We start from the raw sequence: 21241 nt of genomic DNA, 5'->3' as shown, positions 1-21241 counted from the left end.
TGGCTCTTTGAGCTGCTGAAGGAGGTGATGGCTAGGGATATAAATGCTATAAATAAATAAGTTTCCCCTTTCCCATCAAATCTATCTGTATCTATGTGTAACACTAAAAGTTTCACTAAAGAACTGTGAAGGAGTAAAACTACATTTCACTAGGGAGCTACTGCAGAGGGGTAAAGGGTTCCTTTCCTAAAGTAAGGACACCTGTAATAAGTATAATACTTTTTATAAAACTATGCAAGAAACAATTATATTACAAAATAAATATGCCTGGTCTTCTGCAAAAAAAAAAATATCAAAGTGCCACCTGCTGTGAAGATGAGGCATTTATTGCAACAGCAGGAAATAAAGAGGAGTGAGGAAAAAATACAAAAGCACAGACATTAAAGAAGTAATTAAAACACTTATCTCCATCAACATACGTAACAAGCCCACAAAACAAAAACACCACCCCCGCCCCCAACACTAAAAATGGAGCAGGGAGAAAATGTCCGATTCTATTGAACTTCTCAATGGGAGGTTGCCAAACTGCCAAGACAGAAAAGCATCCTTAGCTGCAAAGGATTTTAAAATGCAGAGCTCCAAAACAGTTTACTAGTATGCTAATTGCTGTCAGCCTGACCTTGAGAGTGACTGGTCACCTGCTATTCCCTATGAAGTCTTCAGCTTGCTTCATCTTCTAAAATCAAATCTTAATAACTGTACACCAAATATCTACTTAATGGATGTCACTTGCTCTCTCCGTTTTCATTTTGTTCTAATTGACATGAATTGTAATAGCTGGGGGCTAGTGGTTTTTGTTTTGTTTCATGGAAGTAAGCTCCTTTCCATGAAATTCTTCCAGTAACAGGCAATGAGAACTCTTCCCTATGAAATATTCCCATTTGCAAAAGAACGGCATAAATATTAATTTTTTCGGCACTTAAAGCAAACTTTACCTGTAATTCTTTTTCATGCACTTCCCATCAGAGGCCGTCCTGCAGGCATGAGCTGTCACATCCAGTGGACCACGCTATCTGTCACTGACATCAGGCTTCCATCGCTTGCCGAGTGGTGACATTGCTAGTCCTAGGGCTTTTCCTTACAAAGTATTCAATCAAAAAGATTTGTTCTCAAATAAATATATTTAATGAATGAGTAAGATGAGGCTGTGTCTTCCAGCATGAATAAATATTTTATGTTTAAATTGCAAAATGTCTGTGGTGTACTGTGAAGACTGCACATCCCCTCTGGAAGAAAAGTCCCTTTCGCCCGCAGGGATGTGGTGGTGGAGGGACAATTAGATTAGCATATTGGCAAGGTGAGTAATGGATATTTGATATATTTAAAAAAACATGTTTTGATAGTATATTGTTATTGCAATAGCACAATGCAGTGTATTTTAGTTCCCTTTGAAATTAAATTATCATTTTATTTGGAGTGGCTGAAAACAGACTTGTTTGTAAGATTGGTATCCATGAAACAATGCAATATAATTTAGTCCCATTTGAAACTGCATCCATGGATTCAACCATCCAGAGCTTGAAAATACCCTCCCTGTCTTAAAAAAAAAAAGAAAATCCAAAACTCATATCTTTATTTTGCCATCTCATATAAGGGATGCTGTTCTCTATAATGGAATGTGAGCTCCCATGGATTTTGGTATCCATGGGAAGATCAGTTAGAACCAAACTGCAATGGATACCAAGGATCAACTGTATTATAAGTCATAAATTCTATCCAACAAATCACTTTGTAGTTCTGTATGTTGATACGTCAGGAAATATTGTGAAATCTAAAAGGCATTGGTCTACTTTCTCTAGACCAGGCATGGGCAAACTAGGTGTTTGGACTTCAACTCCCATAATTCCCAACAACCAATAGGCTGTTAAGAATTGTGGGAGTTGAAGTGCAAAACAGCTGGAGGGTTTCCCATCCCTTCTCTAGACCCACCTTCGGTAACTCTTTTTCCATGCTTCTCGATGAGGAGGCTAGTATATTAAAACACATGTAGTGAAACCTAATATTGAAAATGATCCTTTCTCTAATTTAAAGCAATGCCAACCTTTTAAGTCTTCTCCATAAATTCTTTCTCAATTGTTTCCAATCCTTTCAGTGAACAAGATGTTTTCTTTTTTTAAAAAAATCCAATACGCCCTTTGTTAAAAATGAAACAGGTTCTTGTACGTACATTAGTTCTCCAGCACTGCTAAACAGACTTGTTGAAATGATCAGACCATACAAGAACGTTATGTGACACTGGCAATCTGAATGTAATGTATGTGTTTTTGTGCATGTTTGATTAATGTTCTTGTTATCTCTGAAATGGAAATCATAGTTGTTTATGTGAAAGAACTTCATATGCAATGGTGTAACTTCAAAAGATTCTTTTACTGAAGATAAAAATAAGTATTTCTTACATTGGTACTTGCAAGGGAGACTGAATTATTCTGTTCCCTTTCATACTGTGTTTCTGGGCTCTAATGATGTGTAACTTAGCTTGTGACCTAGGCACTATTCTAAAAATGACAAAAATATGAGCGCATAAGAGGAAGTGACCCTGGCCTCCAGTTGTTTGTGGTCACTGTGCTTATATAGATTCACCCCTTGAATGCAAGAAACCAACTAGGTTTGAGATGGTTCTTTCTTTTCCAACAGACAGGATTATTTATTTGAGTGCTAGTGATAAAGAACACAATTTCCAATACCTCTTCAAAATATTGTCTTGTGTGGATAGTGTATCCAAATGATGTATCTATTCAGATAGCATTTCCCCTCCTTAGACGTTATTTCTCTCAATGGTAATTTTTAAAAATACAGATTGTGTCTTTCTGTGTGGTTGTTCTCTTATGTTCTTCCCATCTATTGGTTGTTTTACTTCATAATGTTTCTGTCCTTGGTATCTGTGGGGTGATAATATCAATATTATTGTTTGAATTGTTCATTACTAAATGAAGTCTTTCTAGCATGACTACTGGCTCTCTTTCAGGTTTTGATCTCTCACTCTCCAATATGCCTCATGACTACATTTTTGTTTAAGAAAGTTACCAATATCTTTTTACATGTCAAGTCTCATTCAAAAGCATTTTAAATATTAAAATTCATAGTGGGCTTAGAGAAAGTCACCTCTAATATAGCTTTCAATTTCAAGACCATAAAGATATTTGGTGACATTCTTTATTGCCCCAGCACATTTGTAACTAGAGTTACAGATCTGTAACTGCCATGCATTAAGTAACAATATATGGTCACAACCATAAATGCCCCCAATCTTAACAGTCAGGACCTGCCTCAAATGAAGGAAATCTATTCAGCTTCTGATTGGGGTGCAAAGAAAAAACAGTATGATATTTCCAGGCCCAATTCACCAGCCAAAAACAGGTATTCTGTCACAAATCTTCTACTGCCTTGTTTGCTGGTGGCAGGCTGACTAGCAATTGAACAAACCTTCTTTTCTTAATACAGCTGCTTGCTCTTAAAGTGTGTGTAGGGGGTCTGAATATGTAACTAAGGACCTTATTGGACAGTGTTTTTTCCCCATCCTTGGATGCTGCTGAGATGCAGCCAGGAGGGAGCCCACCAGAGCCCATAAAATCACACAGGGGTACTTCTGCCAGGACTCCATCCCAGCTGTGTCTTATTGGGACACAGGTGACTGCCCTGAGAACAAGGATGACTACTCACGTTCTCATTGACCTAGCCAGGGACAGCATGGCACGAAGCCGGGAGCAGACGGGAAATGGTGTGGGATGATAAGGGGGCAATGCAGGGTGCTGCCTGATAGTTTTCCCTCTGCCCCATATATCACATCGCTGCCCTACAGATTCCCCTGGTGTCCTGGGCTTATGGAACTCCATCTGATGAGGTCCCGAAATGTCAAGAACCCATTTTGTGAGGATTGGCATTCACATAGATGTAGATGAATTATGATTAATGGCATTTATTGTTAGGATATTAAGGTGTCTAAACAAAGTGTGGGCAAACTTCAGCCCCCCGAGTGTTTGGACTTCAACTCCCAGAAATCCCAGCTATCTTACTGACTGTTAGGGATTGTGGGAGTTGGAGTCTAAAACACCTGGAGGACTGAAGTTTGCCCATGCCTAGTCTATACCTTCATGAAAAGAGGAGGCACCATTACTCGTTCATATCTTCCTTCATCATTTCTGTTCAGCTGCAGCTTGGTGAATATCTCTGTGGTCTTACAGAGATGGGCCACCACAGGCACACTACTCATCTTGTTTTGGGGATCTAAATTGAGGTGGCATTTCAGCAATCATATTTTCAAGTATTTGTTTTCTCACACATTTACTTATTCACATCCCGCAATTTAACCATTGTTGAAATGCTCGAGTTGTTTTTAAATGTAGTGTTTAACATTGTACTTGTTTTATTATTGATTCAATGTTGACAAATGTAAAAGTTAACAGGTTCTATAGATATGTATACATGTGCTCTCATATATAATGGCAATAATCTGGCTCCTTCCTGGATTTGTAATTATCAGGATAGACACAAACCAGAAAATGGAATGTTGGCTAGCTGTCAGGCTTGTTTCCATCCACAGGCTTCAACTGGCTTGTCTAACTTGGCATACACTATTTATTGTAATCACTAATGCATATATATGTCTATCCATTCATTTCTCAACCTTTTAAAAATTAAAATGAAAGCCAACATCACTCTGTGAGTGTGTTGGAGAGAGAGAGGTCAGGAAAGATGTCTCCTATTGCTACTAGCAATCTGGCTATGGTTCAATGGCATTGGCTATATTTTCGGATAAATGCTTAGTAACCCGCCTCTCTTCACGTTTAACACTTAACCCTTTCTGCAAGATCATCCATTTTCTATTATTGTGCAATTTTCATCTTTTATTTAAATATTTCTTTGCTATTCTCTTTTTCTCTCCATAACAATAACATTAATTAAGTGCTGTTTCAAAATAGAAGTTTGATGTAGAACAGGCCCTTAATATCGACTAGGGTTAGAATAATAGAATCATAGAGTTGGAAGAGACCTCGTGGGCCATCCAGTCCAACCCCCTGCAAGAAGCAGGAAAATCACACTCAAAGCACCCCTGACAGATGGCCATCCAGCCTCTGCTTAAAAGCCTCCAAAGAAGGAGCATCCACCACACTCCGGGGCAGAGAGTTCGACTGCCGAACAGCTCTCACAGTGAGGAAGTTCTTCCTAATGTTCAGGTGGAATCTCCTTTCCTGTAGTTTGAAGCCATTGTTCCGTGTCCTAGTTTCCAGTGTGGCGGAAAACAAGCTTACTCCCTTCTCCCTGGAACCTAACCCCAGCAATAAGTGAGGGAACACTGTAAAGGAAGAATCGACGAGGAACAAGAAGAAAGAAGATTATAACCTGGAAGTCAACCTTATCCCTCCCTATTGCCCACCCCTATCTACCCTCCCCCCCCCCCAACTACTTCACCATCCTGGTTGCCCACTTCCCCCCTCCCTTGTTCAGACTGACTGGGATTTTTTCCTTAAAAGCTGGACACCCTTCCCCTACCCCTCACCCCTCCTCCCCAGAACCTCCTCCTACCTTTCCCAATGTTTCATATACCCTCCCCAGTTGCTTGTTTGTAATTAAAACCCCTAACAAAATATTTTTAAAAATAAATAATTTTTTCTTAATTTTAAAGGCTTGGGGGGACTTTAGGGGGTGCCCTCTCACTTCTCCAGACTCATGGAGCCCCCCACCCAAAAAATCAAACAAACAAGAGGCCTGTGGGGACTGATCCCTGGGTAGTCCCAGGACTACCTGGGAGTCAGTCCCCACAGGCCCAAAAATCCCATTGTACCCAGGCCTTTCATGAAGGTCTGGATCTAATGGGGGTATTTAATTAATTCAGGACAAAACAAGGTTTGCCTGCTTTTTCCTGAATAAATTTGCTAATTTGGACACCTCTGGTAAAAGTCCGACAGGCCCTGCATTTTGGGGCATTTCTGGATGGGCCCTAAAATAATCCAGTTCAAATCAGATAATGTGGATTTTCTGCTTTGATAACCTGGATTATCTGGCAGTGTAAAGGGGGTCCACTTCCTTTGAAACAAACATGACTTCAAGTGTTTTATGTCCAAAACTGAGCAATAATGCTAATGTCACTCATTGCATGAGTGTCAGTGAAAGGTTTAGCAATTTGAGAGGCTAGTTCTCAGTTGACAGTAATGTTTGGAAATTAGGAGAAGGTAAAAAAAAATCTTCATTTACCAACCAGCTGTGTGATAAAGTACAAGACACCTCTACAGCTCCTCCCAGAAGCTGTGCTGAAGAACCCTTAACTGCAACTCAGGATCTGGTCCATTACTTTCTTAATTGTACACAGTTACATCTGCTTATTTTTCCTTGTTAAAAACTGATTTAAAAGAACTGCTTAATGGCTTTGCCATTTAAAAACCATCCTTTTTATTTTCTTCTTAATTTATTAATAAGTCTTTCCCCCTCTAGAATTGCTTTCCTCCAGGGCTTACTAATACCCTGTGTTAACAAGTCTTTAGTCGGATCCACCTCTGCTTTCTACAAGCACACACATACTGATGATGCTGAGAAACCACATTTTCCTAGAAATAAGACTGAATTACTACAATTTCCTCTTTCCTGGAAAATAAGCAGCTGATCTGAGGACATGGAGTGTAGCTTATCCCTCTCCTCAGATTAATGCTGAGTAGAATGAGAGTGCATCTCTTGTATTTTTTGGAATCTCCTGTGGGTTTTTTAAAAAATGATGTGTATTAAAGGGTACAAAACAATTCACAAGGAGATTGAAGATTGGAAGAGGAGCATGGCCAATAGCTTATTCACCATGTTAACACAGGAACAATCCTCCAGAAAGCAAGAAAGAAGAACATCTCTACCAACTTGCCTATAATGAAAAGTTGCACTGTACATAAAATGGGTTTCTTGTGATTTGAAACCCAAGTTGCACAATGTTTCATAAGTGGAGCTATGCCTACACTTTACTATGTTGTGTCACACCAGAGATTTAAAGCAGTCAACCTCACATATCTGCCACATGCAGAATTCTGGGAAATATAGTTTAGGAAAGCGAGCACTTCTGTAGCTGAGAATTCAAAAAGCCCCACCCTAAACATTTTCCAGAATTCTACAGGTGACAGAAATGCGGGACTACATGCTTTAAAGCCCTGGTGTGATGACATGGATAGACAGTAGGCACCCTTATGCCTGTTGTCATGGACAATTTTGGTGAAAATATTTGATCACTGCTGATTAGTACCAAATATTAGAAATTCAAAGCATTTGCTCCTGAAGTTTCCAAAATAAATCATGCTCACCTCCTTTTACTATACTTATTCCCTCCCCAAAACTTATCTGAGGGGCCTGCCAGATATGCAGGCCCCTCTGGAGAGCTCTGTAGTTACGTCAGAAGTATGCTTCAGGAGGTGAGGAGGAAGGAATTTTCTCCACACACCCCCCCCCCCCAAGTATTATTCTAAGACTACAAAGCTCTCCAGAGGGGTCTGCATGGAGGGAATAGGGGGCTGAGCGGGGACTGGACACCATCCCGCTCCTCTGGACTTTTGGGAGTTGGATGGCTTTGTTTACTGACTTCAGGTCCCTCTCCTTTAAAAAAATCTGAACCTTAACTTAATGTTCAGATCTTTATAAGTGTTTTTAAAATCTGGATCAAACCAAATAAATTATTTTTAATCCAGGTTGAAACGGATTAGCCTGAAACGTCATCTGGACACCTTTTTTTAGTCCCAAGTTTAAGGGTTGTGTAGAAGGGCCTTAAGGCATGATTGGACAAAGAATCCTAATCAAACATGAAATCAAAAATGGAATAAACTTTATTTTTTCCTTCTCTGTTCCCCATGTTCAAGGCCAGCCAAGTTATTTTGACAAATATTTGTTTTTCTAGTTTGCTGGAGTTTACATCTTCTGCCTTGCTAGTGTGATTGAATGGATTGCTTTTGGCAATAAATGTGGCAGGCATCCAAGAATGTGTACCCAGCTGGCTTGAGATCCAAATATCTTCCAGGTTCCTTCATTATTGCGAAACATTTCTTGTCTTAACTCTACCAGATAAGAACTCTGGTTCAATTAAAATGGTCCTTGGTGTACATCTCTATGTAGTAAAGTGATAGAAGAGGCTTTTATTTTACAAAAAGACTATTGTGTGGACATGGGGATTGGTAAATAACAGTTGACCACCTGTGGGTGAAATGATAGCAATTCTCCAGTATTTATCACAAAAAGAAGAAGAAACTGCCAGAATAATTAACAGATAGATTTCCTACTGCCAGCTCTTTTTCTATCTCACTTAAAATCTCACCTTGTAGATATTTTTAAATACCCACAAAACCGTTAACAACTAAAGATGGGCCCAATTTTGTAAGGTTATATTTGTGCTGAAATGTGCGTGATCAGAAGAAGAGGTCCTTTTGCAAATCACTTATGAAAAGCATATAAATTCCAAAATAATTTACTTTTTTGACAATCTATGCATACAGAATTTCTCAGCTGAAATCTTCCATCTGGTATAAAGTCATTGTTTTTCTCATTCGTAGTTCATCATCTTCTTCAACCATTAGTCTGCTCAGATAACAACAATAGCAACAAATTTCCTTTACAGGATTGTTAGGAATATACATGGCATACTTTGAACACTCTGAAGTACTATACATATATTTATTCTTACATATGAAAATTGCCAAAACTCTATCAAAATACATTGATACTTTGCTGTTCTACTTGCTTGCTAAACGCATAAAAACTCCAAAATGTTATAGATTCTTCTGCTCTAAAAATAATAAGTAAATTCAAATGCGACAGGATTAAGGTATCTTCCTTTCTGGTTTGCTTACTATACTTGATATCCACAGAAAACTCACTCACCATTTCAATTTTTTTTTGTTAGGTCTTCCAGAACCAAAGAGAGAACCTGTATTTCAAGGTCTGGGAATGGATGAAGGATTTTACACATCTAAAGATTTCCTGCCCATGGTGGCTATGGCAAGCAAACCAGGTAGTCCCCTGCTTCCTTTGTATTAATTTGAATTTATCTTTAAAAAAAAGATATGTGAAGTATTTGTATCCTAAATGATCATGTTCATAAAGTATCATACAAAACAGTACACTAGAACAATGATGTCATTTTAAAAAAACATAAGCAATATGATATAATTTTTTCAAAAACTAGAAGAATGAATATTTAGAATCAACATCTGCCACATTACAAAAGTTGATAGGTAAAGCATACTTTGAAATAACCTATTCAAAAAAGGATATTTTCGTTTCTTCTGAAGCTAGAAGGGAGACATATAATGTACATCCTAAGAGAGATCATTCCATAAGATTTCCCTACCGATGTTATAACTATGTACAGGAACAACAGAGGGGAAAAAGAAAACCATAACCCTTCTAGAATATGCATATTCCCATTCATGGATTTATAAAAATGGTTTCATATTCAGTGATACATTATATTCTTTTTATGCTTGATGATCTAGATAGCTCCACTTTAAATGACATTGGATACCTGAAATCCTTTTAGATGGTAGCAGACCATTAATGGTGATCATTCTGCACTGCAGAAGAACGAAAGGGGCATTTGTTTGTTTCCTACACTGTGATTCTTATGAAATAGCCATAGGAGAAAAACATCTCTTTCTGTAAGGTTGCATCCTCTGCTCTGGAAGGACATGGTAGGGAAAATGATACCCTAATGTCAAGAAATCTTTTTGGATCACACCCTACCCCCAATCCTAATGTAACCAGCACAAATCTAAAGCTGTGTCTCATTGTGTTTTTATTTCTGATTGGATTAAAGCCCCTTCCACACAGCTGAATAAAATCCCACATTTTCTGCTTTGAACTTGAATATATGGCAGTGTGGACTCAGATAACCCAGTTCATAGCAGATACTATGGGATTTCCTGCCTTGATATTCTATGATATAGACCTGTGTGGAAGGGCCCCAGGTAGTAGGGGTTCTGCATATAACATAGTTACATCACCCCGAATGAAGGACACTGAAACAACAACTATTCAAGGAAACTATAGCAATAAACAGCTTCAGATAAACAAAAAGGATTCCTTCTACATGTAGCCAGATTTAGGAAATATATCCTCCCACCTCCAACAAAATTAATGAACATTTTGATCAACCTTAAAAAAATAAACCCCATGCAGTATCTATGTGGAGAAATAATTGGCTATATACTGTGTTGTATTGAGGAAAGATTTCTTTTATACTATACAGGCATGTGTGTAACAGTAATTTTTCTCCAAACAAATAATATTCACAGACTTGTGTTTAAAGTTTTTTGTTCTTCAAAGGAATTGATACTTGTGGTTCTATGCCCTTGCTGTGAAAATTCAGGACTGGCACAGCAAAAAGTTAAGAATTATAGACCATTGATGATATGGTTGAAAAGCATACACTTCTGTGTGAAACGATGACAAACCCTACAGATTATAGGTTTATGCTATTTATAGTATCATTTTAAAAATTACAGTGATTTGTTTAATCCATGGTTAGTTATATTCTACCTGTTGTTAAACTGCATCACATTGTATGGATTATGTACTTTTTGAACATTTGTTTGGTTTTTCTTGATACTGGATACTCATTTGTTGGTGTTGTATCAAGTCAACTATCATATTTCTCATTTTAGAATTTTTTTAAAAATGGGGAAAGTGCAAAATTAATATGGAAACATTTCTTTTTCACTATGCTGAGAACAAAGTGGCCTCAGAACTACTCAAGTGATTATGATACTAACATATTCATGTGCCTATAATGGAGTCACACCCATATATTTCAATGTAATGCCTACAAATCATTGTCCGTGGTTCTGTATACATGACCCTGATTTGCATTCTGTACTATCGGTGAGGTTTGCTAGTGTGAGCCTCTTTATCAATGGAATTCTTGATCGTTGGTCTAATTGTGGGAGTCTCTTTCATACCCAGAATCACAACCATTCTTTCTGATCCAACAATCATCTCCCAATCAGCAACCACTGCCATTACATGGGTGTACTGAAGCTTACTCTTTGAACTATTTACTCAACACTACACTATTACAGCTTAGATAGTTATATTTTTAAAGTAATTTATTTATTATTATCTTGAAGTAATTTACATACAGTTGTGTTTTTAAAAATCTAGTGCATCTTTTGTTGTAATACATTTAAAAAAAAACCACTCCTTGCTTTTCCAGTTCTCAAAAGTAGTTAAATAATTTTAGCTAATTTTTTTTAAAAAAAAAGAAAACTTGCATTTGAATTCAGCAATGTCTCGCCAATAGAACAAAACATGTTTTCTTGTCAGCTGTCTTTTGTCAACCCATGTCCAAAGCAAAGCACAAAGTTGAAGCACCTGGACTCATGATATTTCACCATTTAATGAGGTCACATCCATCCTAGTAACAATAAAATGAAAATGCCCCTCACTAAATGACAGTCGTGTAAGGTACATTTGTTAACTAGGACGTTTCATTACAAGTATCTGGCGCTTTGCAGGTTCTTATTTTTAAGAGAGATTCCAAGAGCCAGTGGTGTAATTATGCCTATGACTCTGGTGGCCAGAGTATGGATCCCCAGTCAGCCATGGAAAGCCACTTGGTAACCTCAGTACCTTCACACAGTACCTTTATCACAGGAGCTCCCGATTCAAAATGGAGGGTGACTAGACGACCTCAGTTGAAAATGTGGGAGAAATCCCTACAAAGCTGAAAAATCGTGAGATAAAAAAGTGCAGGTTCTTGCAGTGAGAAAGTATGAGTTTTTTTATGTTGGTTTGTTCCCAGGTTATAAATGTCGGTTCCTCATTGCTTCTATTGTAAAAACATGAGGAAAGTTGATTACAGGGCAAAAACTTTGTGTGTCAAACCTTTGATAAATGGGTGGATGTCGATGTCCCACTTGCCACAGCAAAATTTTTGCCCTTTAATCAACTTTCACCAGGTTTTTATGATAGAACAAATGAGGAACAGACATTTATAACCCAGGAACAAAGCTCATACAAATCATGTGCATATTTGCATCAGCGCATTAAAAAAAATTAAAGCCACCAAAATTTCTAGTGGAAGTCTTGCGGTGCCCATCTTACAGGCTTCTAAATCCCAAAACAAAGCAGCAAGTCCGGACATCACAGGCACAAATCCCAGGAGCAAAAGGTCTTTGTGTGGACCTACTCTCAAGTCCTTTTTTTTTTAATCCTACCTATTAAACCCACAATTTGGTGCTGTCTGGAAGCACCTTCAGTCAAACCACATCTCTTATCATCAAGAAAGATAAAGACACACTCTCTCTGAACATAACTTGCCATGTACCATAACACAACAACAGACCTTTAGATAGCACTGAATGGAAGCAATGCTCCAGAAACTCACTAGTGTCTTCTGTAACCATCTGTGTTTTTCGGTTCTGATATTTAAGCTTATTTAACTAGAGATAGCTGGAATTGGACCAGGATTCACTTGTCCATGCAGTCTGTCACTGAGACACATAAATAGTTTTTGCACCACCAATGCCTAGTGGCCTGTGGCAGAAACCATGTTTCTGAGCACATAATGACACCACATCCAAGTCTCAGGCATGACAGAATTGGACTCAATTGAGGAAGAGCCTCTTTCTGAACAGATAGGGGTTTTTTTCTCAACTCTCACACCTTTACCATCTCTACCATTAAATAGAAGGATACAACTTCCTTACACAGCAGGTGTCAAATGGTAGAAAGTGGCGGGGGAACTGCTGGAAGTTATGGTGGTTTATGCCACATGGACTGCCCCAGCCCCTAAACATTATTATATCTATCACTAAGATTCAACCGCTGGTCCATGAGCATTTGCAAATGGAATAAGGAGAGGATCTTGTACTACCTCAGACAGCACAGAGATCCATGATTTGTGTATGTGGCACTGATGTGGGATGGGAGTAGTTACAGTCTTAGTCCTAGACACCGCTTCTGCTGTGTGTCTTGGATCTGAGTGTAGTTGTCTTTCTTGGGAAAATGGCAGGATATGAATAAACTAATTAAATAAAAGTTGATTGGATAAATGAGAGAGAGATGTGAAGACATTTTAAAACCAAGTTCCAAATAGGAATTAGATTATAAATATACAGTGGTACACAGATTTTCAAGAAACATGGCTTTTCTCACCTGTCCTTCTCTTTCTCAAAAAATATTTAAGTGTACAAAAAGGAGTCAAAGGTTTAATTTTTTGAATGCTAGGAACTTAAAGTAGTTGCACTCAATCTGACAAGGCCCTACAATTTCTCTCTCTCTCGGTGCATTGTACTTTATTTCCTTCCAAGACATGAAGGCAATGCTGCTAAAGGTACTGACTATGAAATTACATGTATGAGCATATCTTAAAAGTGGGGATAAAACTGTCTTTCAATGAAGCAGAATAATTTGATAGTGACTCTCCATGCTCGGAAACTGCAAGATGCAATTTTACACTGCTTCGAGTACAAGTGTCGTTTGAGCTGTCATGCAGAAATAGTTTTTTTCCCCTTCTCCTTGAAAATTGGGGTTTTTTTATCATTCAGGAATGTGTGCCTGTCGCTCTCCACTGCCATCGATACAGGGAACAGTGATTGTTCTTGGAGCAGGTGACACTGCTTTCGACTGTGCAACGTCAGCTTTGCGATGTGGTGCTCGCCGAGTTTTTGTGGTCTTCCGAAAGGGATTTACTAATATACGAGCTGTCCCTGAAGAGGTAAATTTCAAGTAACTGAAACACTGGAGGTACCAATCATAAATACTTTCAAGTGTGAAATACTGATTTATGGCTATTGCTCAGGGTCAAACTACACATTGCACACAGCCATGTGTGGCAAGCCTTGAATCCGAGTAACAAAACAAAGAGTAGCCTTGAGAGTTTGCAATTTGGGGTAGGTGGCTGAGTGGAAGAAGTAGCAACTTAAACTTTATCCCCCAGACCACTTGTTTCACTTGGAGCTTGCATCTCCCACCACAATACTCCTTCTAAAAAGGAGAGACACTTGGCCAGGAACTGTAGGCATGCACTCTGTTACAGAGGCTAGATCTACACTGCCATATAATCCAGTTCAAAGCAAATAATCTGGGATCAGATACTGGATTACATGGCAATGTAGAAGGGGCCTGAGATACATAAGATATTTGCTGAAAATAGCAGTTGTAAAGTATCTAAGTGGTCTGTCTGGTAGAACCTCCTTTCCTAACACATGGCCTTTCAATAACTGAGGAAAGAGTTTCAGATACCAGATAAGGTGACTGTGTGTGAAAGACCGTGTTTTCTGAGCCTAAAATCATACTGGTGGAAAGGAACTTTTTTTCCACCTCCACAGTGATAATTTTGTGTTAGATTGTTTCAACCTTAGTTTGTGTGAATCTGATGAGTTTTGATGGGAAGTGACAAGTGAATTAATCTTCTCCAATACCATTGGTGCGTTTTTCTTTTGTCTTTTGGCTGATGAATTTGCACCTGACATTTTAAAAATGTAGGAGTACATATGGACTTCAAAGAGAACTTCAGAAAAGGTATTGCATCATCATCATCATCATCATCATCATCATCATCATCATCATCATCATTATTATTATTATTTAAACATCTCTAAAAATGGAGTACATTTTAGAACCACAAATGTATTTTATGTATTTTTGTTGATGGTTGTGGTACTGAAATTAAGGTTCATCTTATAATCTATACCATCTTATAATTGAATAAATATGGTAAATATAAAACTAAGTAACATCAAACTAAAATCCCAAAAGCTTTGGGAAATAAAAAAAAGTTTCAATTCACCCTTCCATGACCACTTCTCTTTAAAAAAAACCCCTAGTGAATAAGAATCAGAGGAAGGCTACCTTCAGCTGTAGGTAATGTGTAGTTTTGTCCTAATATGTTGCATTACATCAGAGGAAGGACCCTAATGCAAAACACCTTTAGTTGCTTTCTTTAGTGCAGTGTCACTCCTCATGGTCCTTCTTGGTTTTTCTTTGCGTATTGCGTGCACAATAGGACTGATAGCACTTTTAGCATGATGGGTTCTTTGCATTCTTTCAGCCATGGGAAACACTTAATTTAATCTATTTTGGAATTGGCCCTGAAACACTAAAACTAATGAGTGTCTGGCATTTTTATTTAATTCACACTGTGTTCTTGTCATTGATGGGGAGAGTTTTCTGTTGCCAGAAAACTTTCATGCAGCTTAAAATTATACAGCAGTGAAAATATTTTCCCTCAGGAAGACATTGGAAAATAATAAAACTGTTTTACCCTTAATTGGTTTAACCTTGTCATTGCTCATAATTCTATACTGGACACTTGAAATGAAACATTGCTACAAGTTGTTTAGGTGGTCTTGAAAATATGCGACTTTACCTTTATTTTGACTTAGGCTAGTGAAACTGAATATGGGATAACTTTCATGGCCTTGGCCAAGATCCCAGTTCTCATATTTGAGATCTTTTAGCTATATCATCATCATCTCACAGATTGGACTATGGGCTTTCTTAACAGGATGCATAGGCTCTCCCAGGGATTCAAACACCTTTCACTGTGTTGCTTTGTTTGTTGTTTGTTTGAGTTATCATTTGGAAATACACTGTAGCTGCATTTAGAAATTAGATTAATAAGAGCTGTGATTATATGTAGTCTGACCTTTTATTTTAGTTTTCCCCTAGCTATGGATTAACTACCCAGTAGCAATGTATGTGTCATTCTACTCGAAATGCTTTTTTATTCAACCCACACTTCAAAGGGATCCAGTATGATCTGTGTTTCTTGAAGTAATGCATAGTCATTTGAATTTTATGACATAATTCTTGAATTGAAAATAAATGTACCCAAATGTATATGTATTTTATTATGAAAGCTTTAATTTATGGATGGTGGTGGGCTTGCTTTGTTGTAATTATAGGTTATGTCTCATGAATTATTGTATAATTTACATCAACGGCACCCTGACTATGTTCCAGCTAAAATTGATACAGGCAGTCCCCAAGTTACAAACAAGATAGGTTCCATAAGTTTGTTCTTAAGTTGAATTTGTTTGTAAGTCAGAACAAGTTATTTTATAGTGTAATTCCATCCATACACACACCCGCACGCGCGTGCGCGCACACACACACACACACACATATAAGCTTTGGATAGCTTAGGGAAAGGTTCACATCCCTGTGGTGATTGTTTTGCTATCTGTGCCCCTATTCAGATGATTTCACCTCACTCCTATTCCTATGGTAATTGAAGTTTGAAACATTTGGCTTGTTGTGGAAACAAGGATTGGTGATAATAAATCTTTCAGGAATGAATTTCCCTTCCCAGTGGTAGATTTTTCTCACTTCCTGTTGTCACCCCATTCTTAACCATGAGTTGTTTGTAAGTCAAACTGGCTTCAGAGCAGGATACGGAGATGAGACTCCTATGGTTGTCTTAGTAGATGATTTCCGTCTCAACACCAACAATGTCAGACCAGGTAGATGCAACAGTTATGAGTACTTACTACCCACTCTGGCTGATATGCCAGCTGTACTCCTTCCTAGATTTGGAGAACCCGGGGATTATAGTGCACGCACTGGTAACCTCAAGGTTGGACTTCTACAATGTGCTTTACATTGCGCTACCTTCGTACTAAGCGTAGAGGCATACGTTTCAACCAAGTATCTGGCTTGCACATGCTTTTGATTGGTGGCCTCCAAGTCATTTTTAACTCAAGGCAAACCACCATGGGATTTTTGGGCCGAATTTGTAGACCACAAACCCATGAATTATCCACCCATTCATACAGTTCATTAAAATTGTAAGTAGTTTTTGTATTATTTTTATTTTTAAAATTCTTACACATATTTATACATTATTATTTATAAATGACAAATATCTTGGAAATGTGATTATCTTACAAATCATACATTTTAAAATATATAAATGAATGGTTTTCATGAGATACATTGTTGCTCCATACCTTTTGTTATTGCAAGTTATTTATGCGTCTGTTTCTCTTATGTGGGCTTGATTTAACCCCCAGTTTGCTAGTAAAACTGAATTACTGTGTCATGAAATCATGCATGTCTAAAAGGTGTTCACCAACATGAAATGTTTGGAAGGCTCTGCTTTAAAGAATGGATTTCCCCAGCAGAAATATGTTACATTTTTTGTGTATGTGAACATTAGAAAGAGTATATATACATATACCCAGATATCAACACTATTGAGCTGAGGCTATGAGTGCCTGTAGTCCCAAATTTACTAGTATGCCACAGTGCCAAAATAGTTGCTAGTATACACAAGACAATTATATAACAGCCACTACATTTTCCTCTAGATTATTTTCAGTTTTTTAAAAAGTATTTCTCTCACTGTTTTTGTTTTCTTGGGTAGAACTGCAGTTGTTTCTACTCCCAGGGCAGCTGTAAAGCTAGACTCTGTGCTCAACTGAGAGTAATGCACACACCTCTCTATGCCTTGTTCCTCCAAAGAGATAAAACAAATGTATAAATTCCCTATTGCCTCCTCCTTGCATGAGTGGCTCCATAGATAATACAAATACTACTTTCTCCTTCATGGAAATGCCATTTATAGCTTTAATCTTTTCTTCCACCAGTTCCATGGCAGGGCTCAGTTGTCATCTGAGAAATCCTAGAGGAGAAGGAGACTTCAGCTGATGTTCCATTGGTTTTGCTCTCACCTACTATATTTGCAAGATATTGGGGAGCTCATCGACTGCTAACAATTATAAATTTCAAAGAGGCAGCCTATTATAAGCTTTTGACAAAGACAAACCAGTTGAGGCTTAAAATCCAGAAGCTTCTAGTTAAACTTATTGCCATTCAAGTGGTTCAAGAAGAGTTTGGTAGCAGAAAGGATGGTAAAATGACAATGGGAATGCAATTCTTCAGTAATTTTATTCTCAAAGGAAGCAATTAATAATTTTAGTAGTTTTCTCATCACTGTAAAATGTTTTTGAAAAGCATGCAGTTTGCAAAGACTATTTTCTGCTCAGCACTTATTCTGTGCAAATTTCACATGTGGTATTTTTGCACAAAGAACAGCACATTATGAACAATAAATATTTTATCCACATACATAATCATGACCATAATACAGTAATTTCATAGTAAATATATGCTCTCTTGTACAACAAGTGACATCATTAGAGACTTATTCAGTAGGAAAAAAATCACATGTGAAATGTTTTTATACCAGAAAACAACGCTTTTTGCACGGAAAACACTGGGTCCTACACAGATAATGCTGTTTATACACAAAAATACCATGTGCACGCTTTGCACAGGATATGGCTCGAACTACAAAGGTTTACTTTGTTCCAGGATCCCCCTTGTTTGGTTTCCAGTACAGGGAGTCCCCAAGTTATGAAGAAGATAGGTTCTGATGGTTTGTTCTTAAGTTGAATTTATATGTACATCGGAACAGGTGCATTATTTAAGTGTAACTCCAGCCAAACATATTTTTAGTTTTGGATAGCATAGAGAAGTGTTAACATTCCCGTGGTGATTGTTTTGCTCTATGTGTCCCTGTTCAGAAATTTTCACCCCACTTTCTGTCCCTGTGATCATTGGGTTTTGAGAAATGTGACTTGTGTAATAAAGCCACAATGGAGACACCTTTTTTCCCATGATAACTAGTTAAGAAGTGAATTTCCCTTCCTAGGGGTAGATTTCTCTCACTTTGTGTTTTCTCACCACTGTTCTTAAGTATGAGTCAGTTGTAAGTTGGATTATTTGTAACTCAGGGACTGTCTGCACTGAAGAAACACATTTCAACAATTTCCTCAATATTTTCAAATATTCTTTCCATCCCTGAAATATATGGTTTGATCCAATCTTTTATTGTTTTTATGTTTTTAAACATTACTGCAACTTTGTTCTAATACATACAGTAGAGTCTCACTTATCCAAGCTAAACGGGCCGGCAGAAGCTTGGATAAGCAAATATCTTGGATAATAAGGAGGGACTAAGGAAAAGCCTATTAAACATCAAATTAGGTTATGATTTTACAAATTAAATACCAAAATTTCATGTTATACAACAAATTTGACAGAAAAAGTAGTTCAATACGCAGTAATGTTATGTTGTAATTACTGTATTTACAAATTTATCACCAAAATATCGCGATATATTGGAAACATTGACTACAAAAATGGCTTGGATTATCCAGAGGCTTGGATAAGCGAGGCTTGGATAAGTGAGACTCTACTGTACCTTGTTTGCTAATACTGGGTTCTCATGCTGCAATAACAGTGGTATGGACCTCCAGATGATGCTGAAATGTAATTTCCATGATTCTTCACCATAAACCAGGCTGCTTAAGGTCTTAGAATTTGCATCTCTCAGCATCTATATGGTTTCGATGCTGATATGGAGTACGCTACAAATCAGTTGACAGCCAATGATCATCAATTGAAGTCTTTTAACAAGATATTTTCCCCCTCTTCCAGATGGACCTTGCAAAGGAAGAAAAGTGTGAATTCCTCCCTTTCCTTTCTCCTTGGAAGGTTATTGTGAAAGGAGGGAAGATTGCTGCTATGGAATTTGTTCGGACTGAGCAAGGTGAAGATGGAAACTGGAAAGAAGATCAGGATCAAGTGGTCCGTTTGAAAGCAAATGTGGTGATCAGTGCCTTTGGTTCCATTCTGAATGACCCGAAAGGTACCTTTCATTCATAAGAAATGTGATCTGGAAAAATAGAAACACTTCTATGTGGAACGAAAAGTTGATTCTTCAAAGTCCACACTGCCATATATCCCAGTTCAAAGCAGATAATGTGGGATTTTATTCAGCTGTGTGGAAGGGGCCTGCATCTGTAATAGTTTCAAGATTACTTGTACATTGCATTATGACTTTGATTTATTTGTTAGGGTGGCTTTAAAGAAAAAAAGGAAAACATTGGAACTAGTAAGGAAGACCTGATTGCTGAAGTTAACTTTAATTAGAGCTTATAAGAGCATATTTGAGCAGCCTGGCTAATATATAGCAGGCTGAATATAGATTTACGAGATCACACCAGCAGCATCCATAGTCTCACCTGACAGTAATGCAATATCAATCCATTTAGCGGTCTTATTCTGTTTATCCTCTTTTATTGTAGCCCTGGGGAGAACAAAAACTGTGCTGAACCCAGCAGTGTGATTAAATTTAAGGTTTCATTAGTTGACTTTTTATTTGTTTGCTTTTAAGAGTACAAGTTTGCTTTTTGTTTCAAGTTTGTTGGGAAGTATTCACCTGACATTTTGGCTACCACTAATAAGTAGAAATATGTTAGTAGGAAAAGACTAGGAAGTAGTGATGTCAGAATAGTCAGGCTACATATTTGAGCCTTCTGATCAGAATTGGGCTTCTGGGGGCCCTTCCACACAGCCCTATATCCCAGAATATCAAGGCAGAAAATCCCACAATATCTGCTTTGAACTGGTTTATTGAGTCCACACTCAGATAATGTGGGCTTTTCTGCTTTGATATTCTGGGATATAGGGCTGTGTGGAAGGGCCCTGAGGCTCAATTAAATCCGGATCGTGAAATCTGCTAAATCGATACCCATTCTGGGGGCTCCTCAAACTATCTGAGCCTGTCTGGTTCTGACATTAGACAGAGTGAATCAGCTGCTTAAAATACCAATTGAGGAGAGTGCTGTTGGTAGGGCGAAGGACAGTGCATTTGGTGCCATGTGGACTGTGGCTCCTAAGTTCCCCTTTCCTTAGATATGGTAGAGGGTGTTGTCTTATCACAATTCCAGTTGGTTCCTCTACATGGAATGTGATGAGGAAGGGAACCATTTTATCATTCATGTCAGCCAGCAATGTGTAGGGTCAATAATATCAGAGGATGTTGTATGGAACCTTATCTTCTCTTCTATTTTCTTGCTGGTAATTTGACTTTAGATGTTCGATTTGTACTTTTTATGGCAGTTAATGTTGCAGTTTTACTTTGAGAAGCTGTCTGGGGTACCATTTTTAATTTCAGTACTGTGGAAGAGACATTTACAGCAGGGTTCAAAGATCTGCTTTTGAATTTATTCAAGGTTAAACTACAGCAACTGCACCAACTAGCATGTATTTCAAGAGAATTTATTGTGGTTCTCTTTACATAAGATGTATAGGTCCTTCTGAAGGATAATCATACTTGTCTATAGCATCCTAAAATGGTTTCATCTCCCCTACATGCCCTCATTCCTCTCAAATTGGTACCTCTGGACACATTTTGCACCTCACAGGTTTCTTATGAGATTTATCTGTTCACTTTTTCACTGCACTGAATTGCTTTTCAGTCCTAACAAGCAAT

At 37.9% G+C, this 21241-nt stretch overlaps 1 protein-coding gene across 5 annotated transcripts in view; it reads left to right on the top strand.

Annotated features, from left to right (window-relative positions):
* dpyd (dihydropyrimidine dehydrogenase) overlaps positions 1-21241 on the top strand; it is a 668284-nt gene that overhangs the window by 301196 nt on the left and 345847 nt on the right. For 4 of the 5 annotated variants that reach the window (XM_062977979.1, XM_008109224.3, XM_003220086.4 and 1 more), the window contains 3 exons: positions 8861-8968; positions 13503-13672; positions 19402-19612. In XM_062977979.1, the coding sequence (XP_062834049.1) occupies positions 8861-8968; positions 13503-13672; positions 19402-19612 (489 nt within the window). Of the gene's footprint in view, positions 1-8860; positions 8969-13502; positions 13673-19401; positions 19613-21241 lie in introns of those variants that run through there. The other variant, XM_062977981.1, reaches the window with a different exon arrangement.

The sequence above is a fragment of the Anolis carolinensis genome, chromosome 4 (genome assembly GCF_035594765.1).
Source record: "Anolis carolinensis isolate JA03-04 chromosome 4, rAnoCar3.1.pri, whole genome shotgun sequence".
Lineage (NCBI taxonomy): Eukaryota > Metazoa > Chordata > Lepidosauria > Squamata > Dactyloidae > Anolis > Anolis carolinensis.
This window is presented reverse-complemented; position numbering and strand designations above follow the sequence as displayed.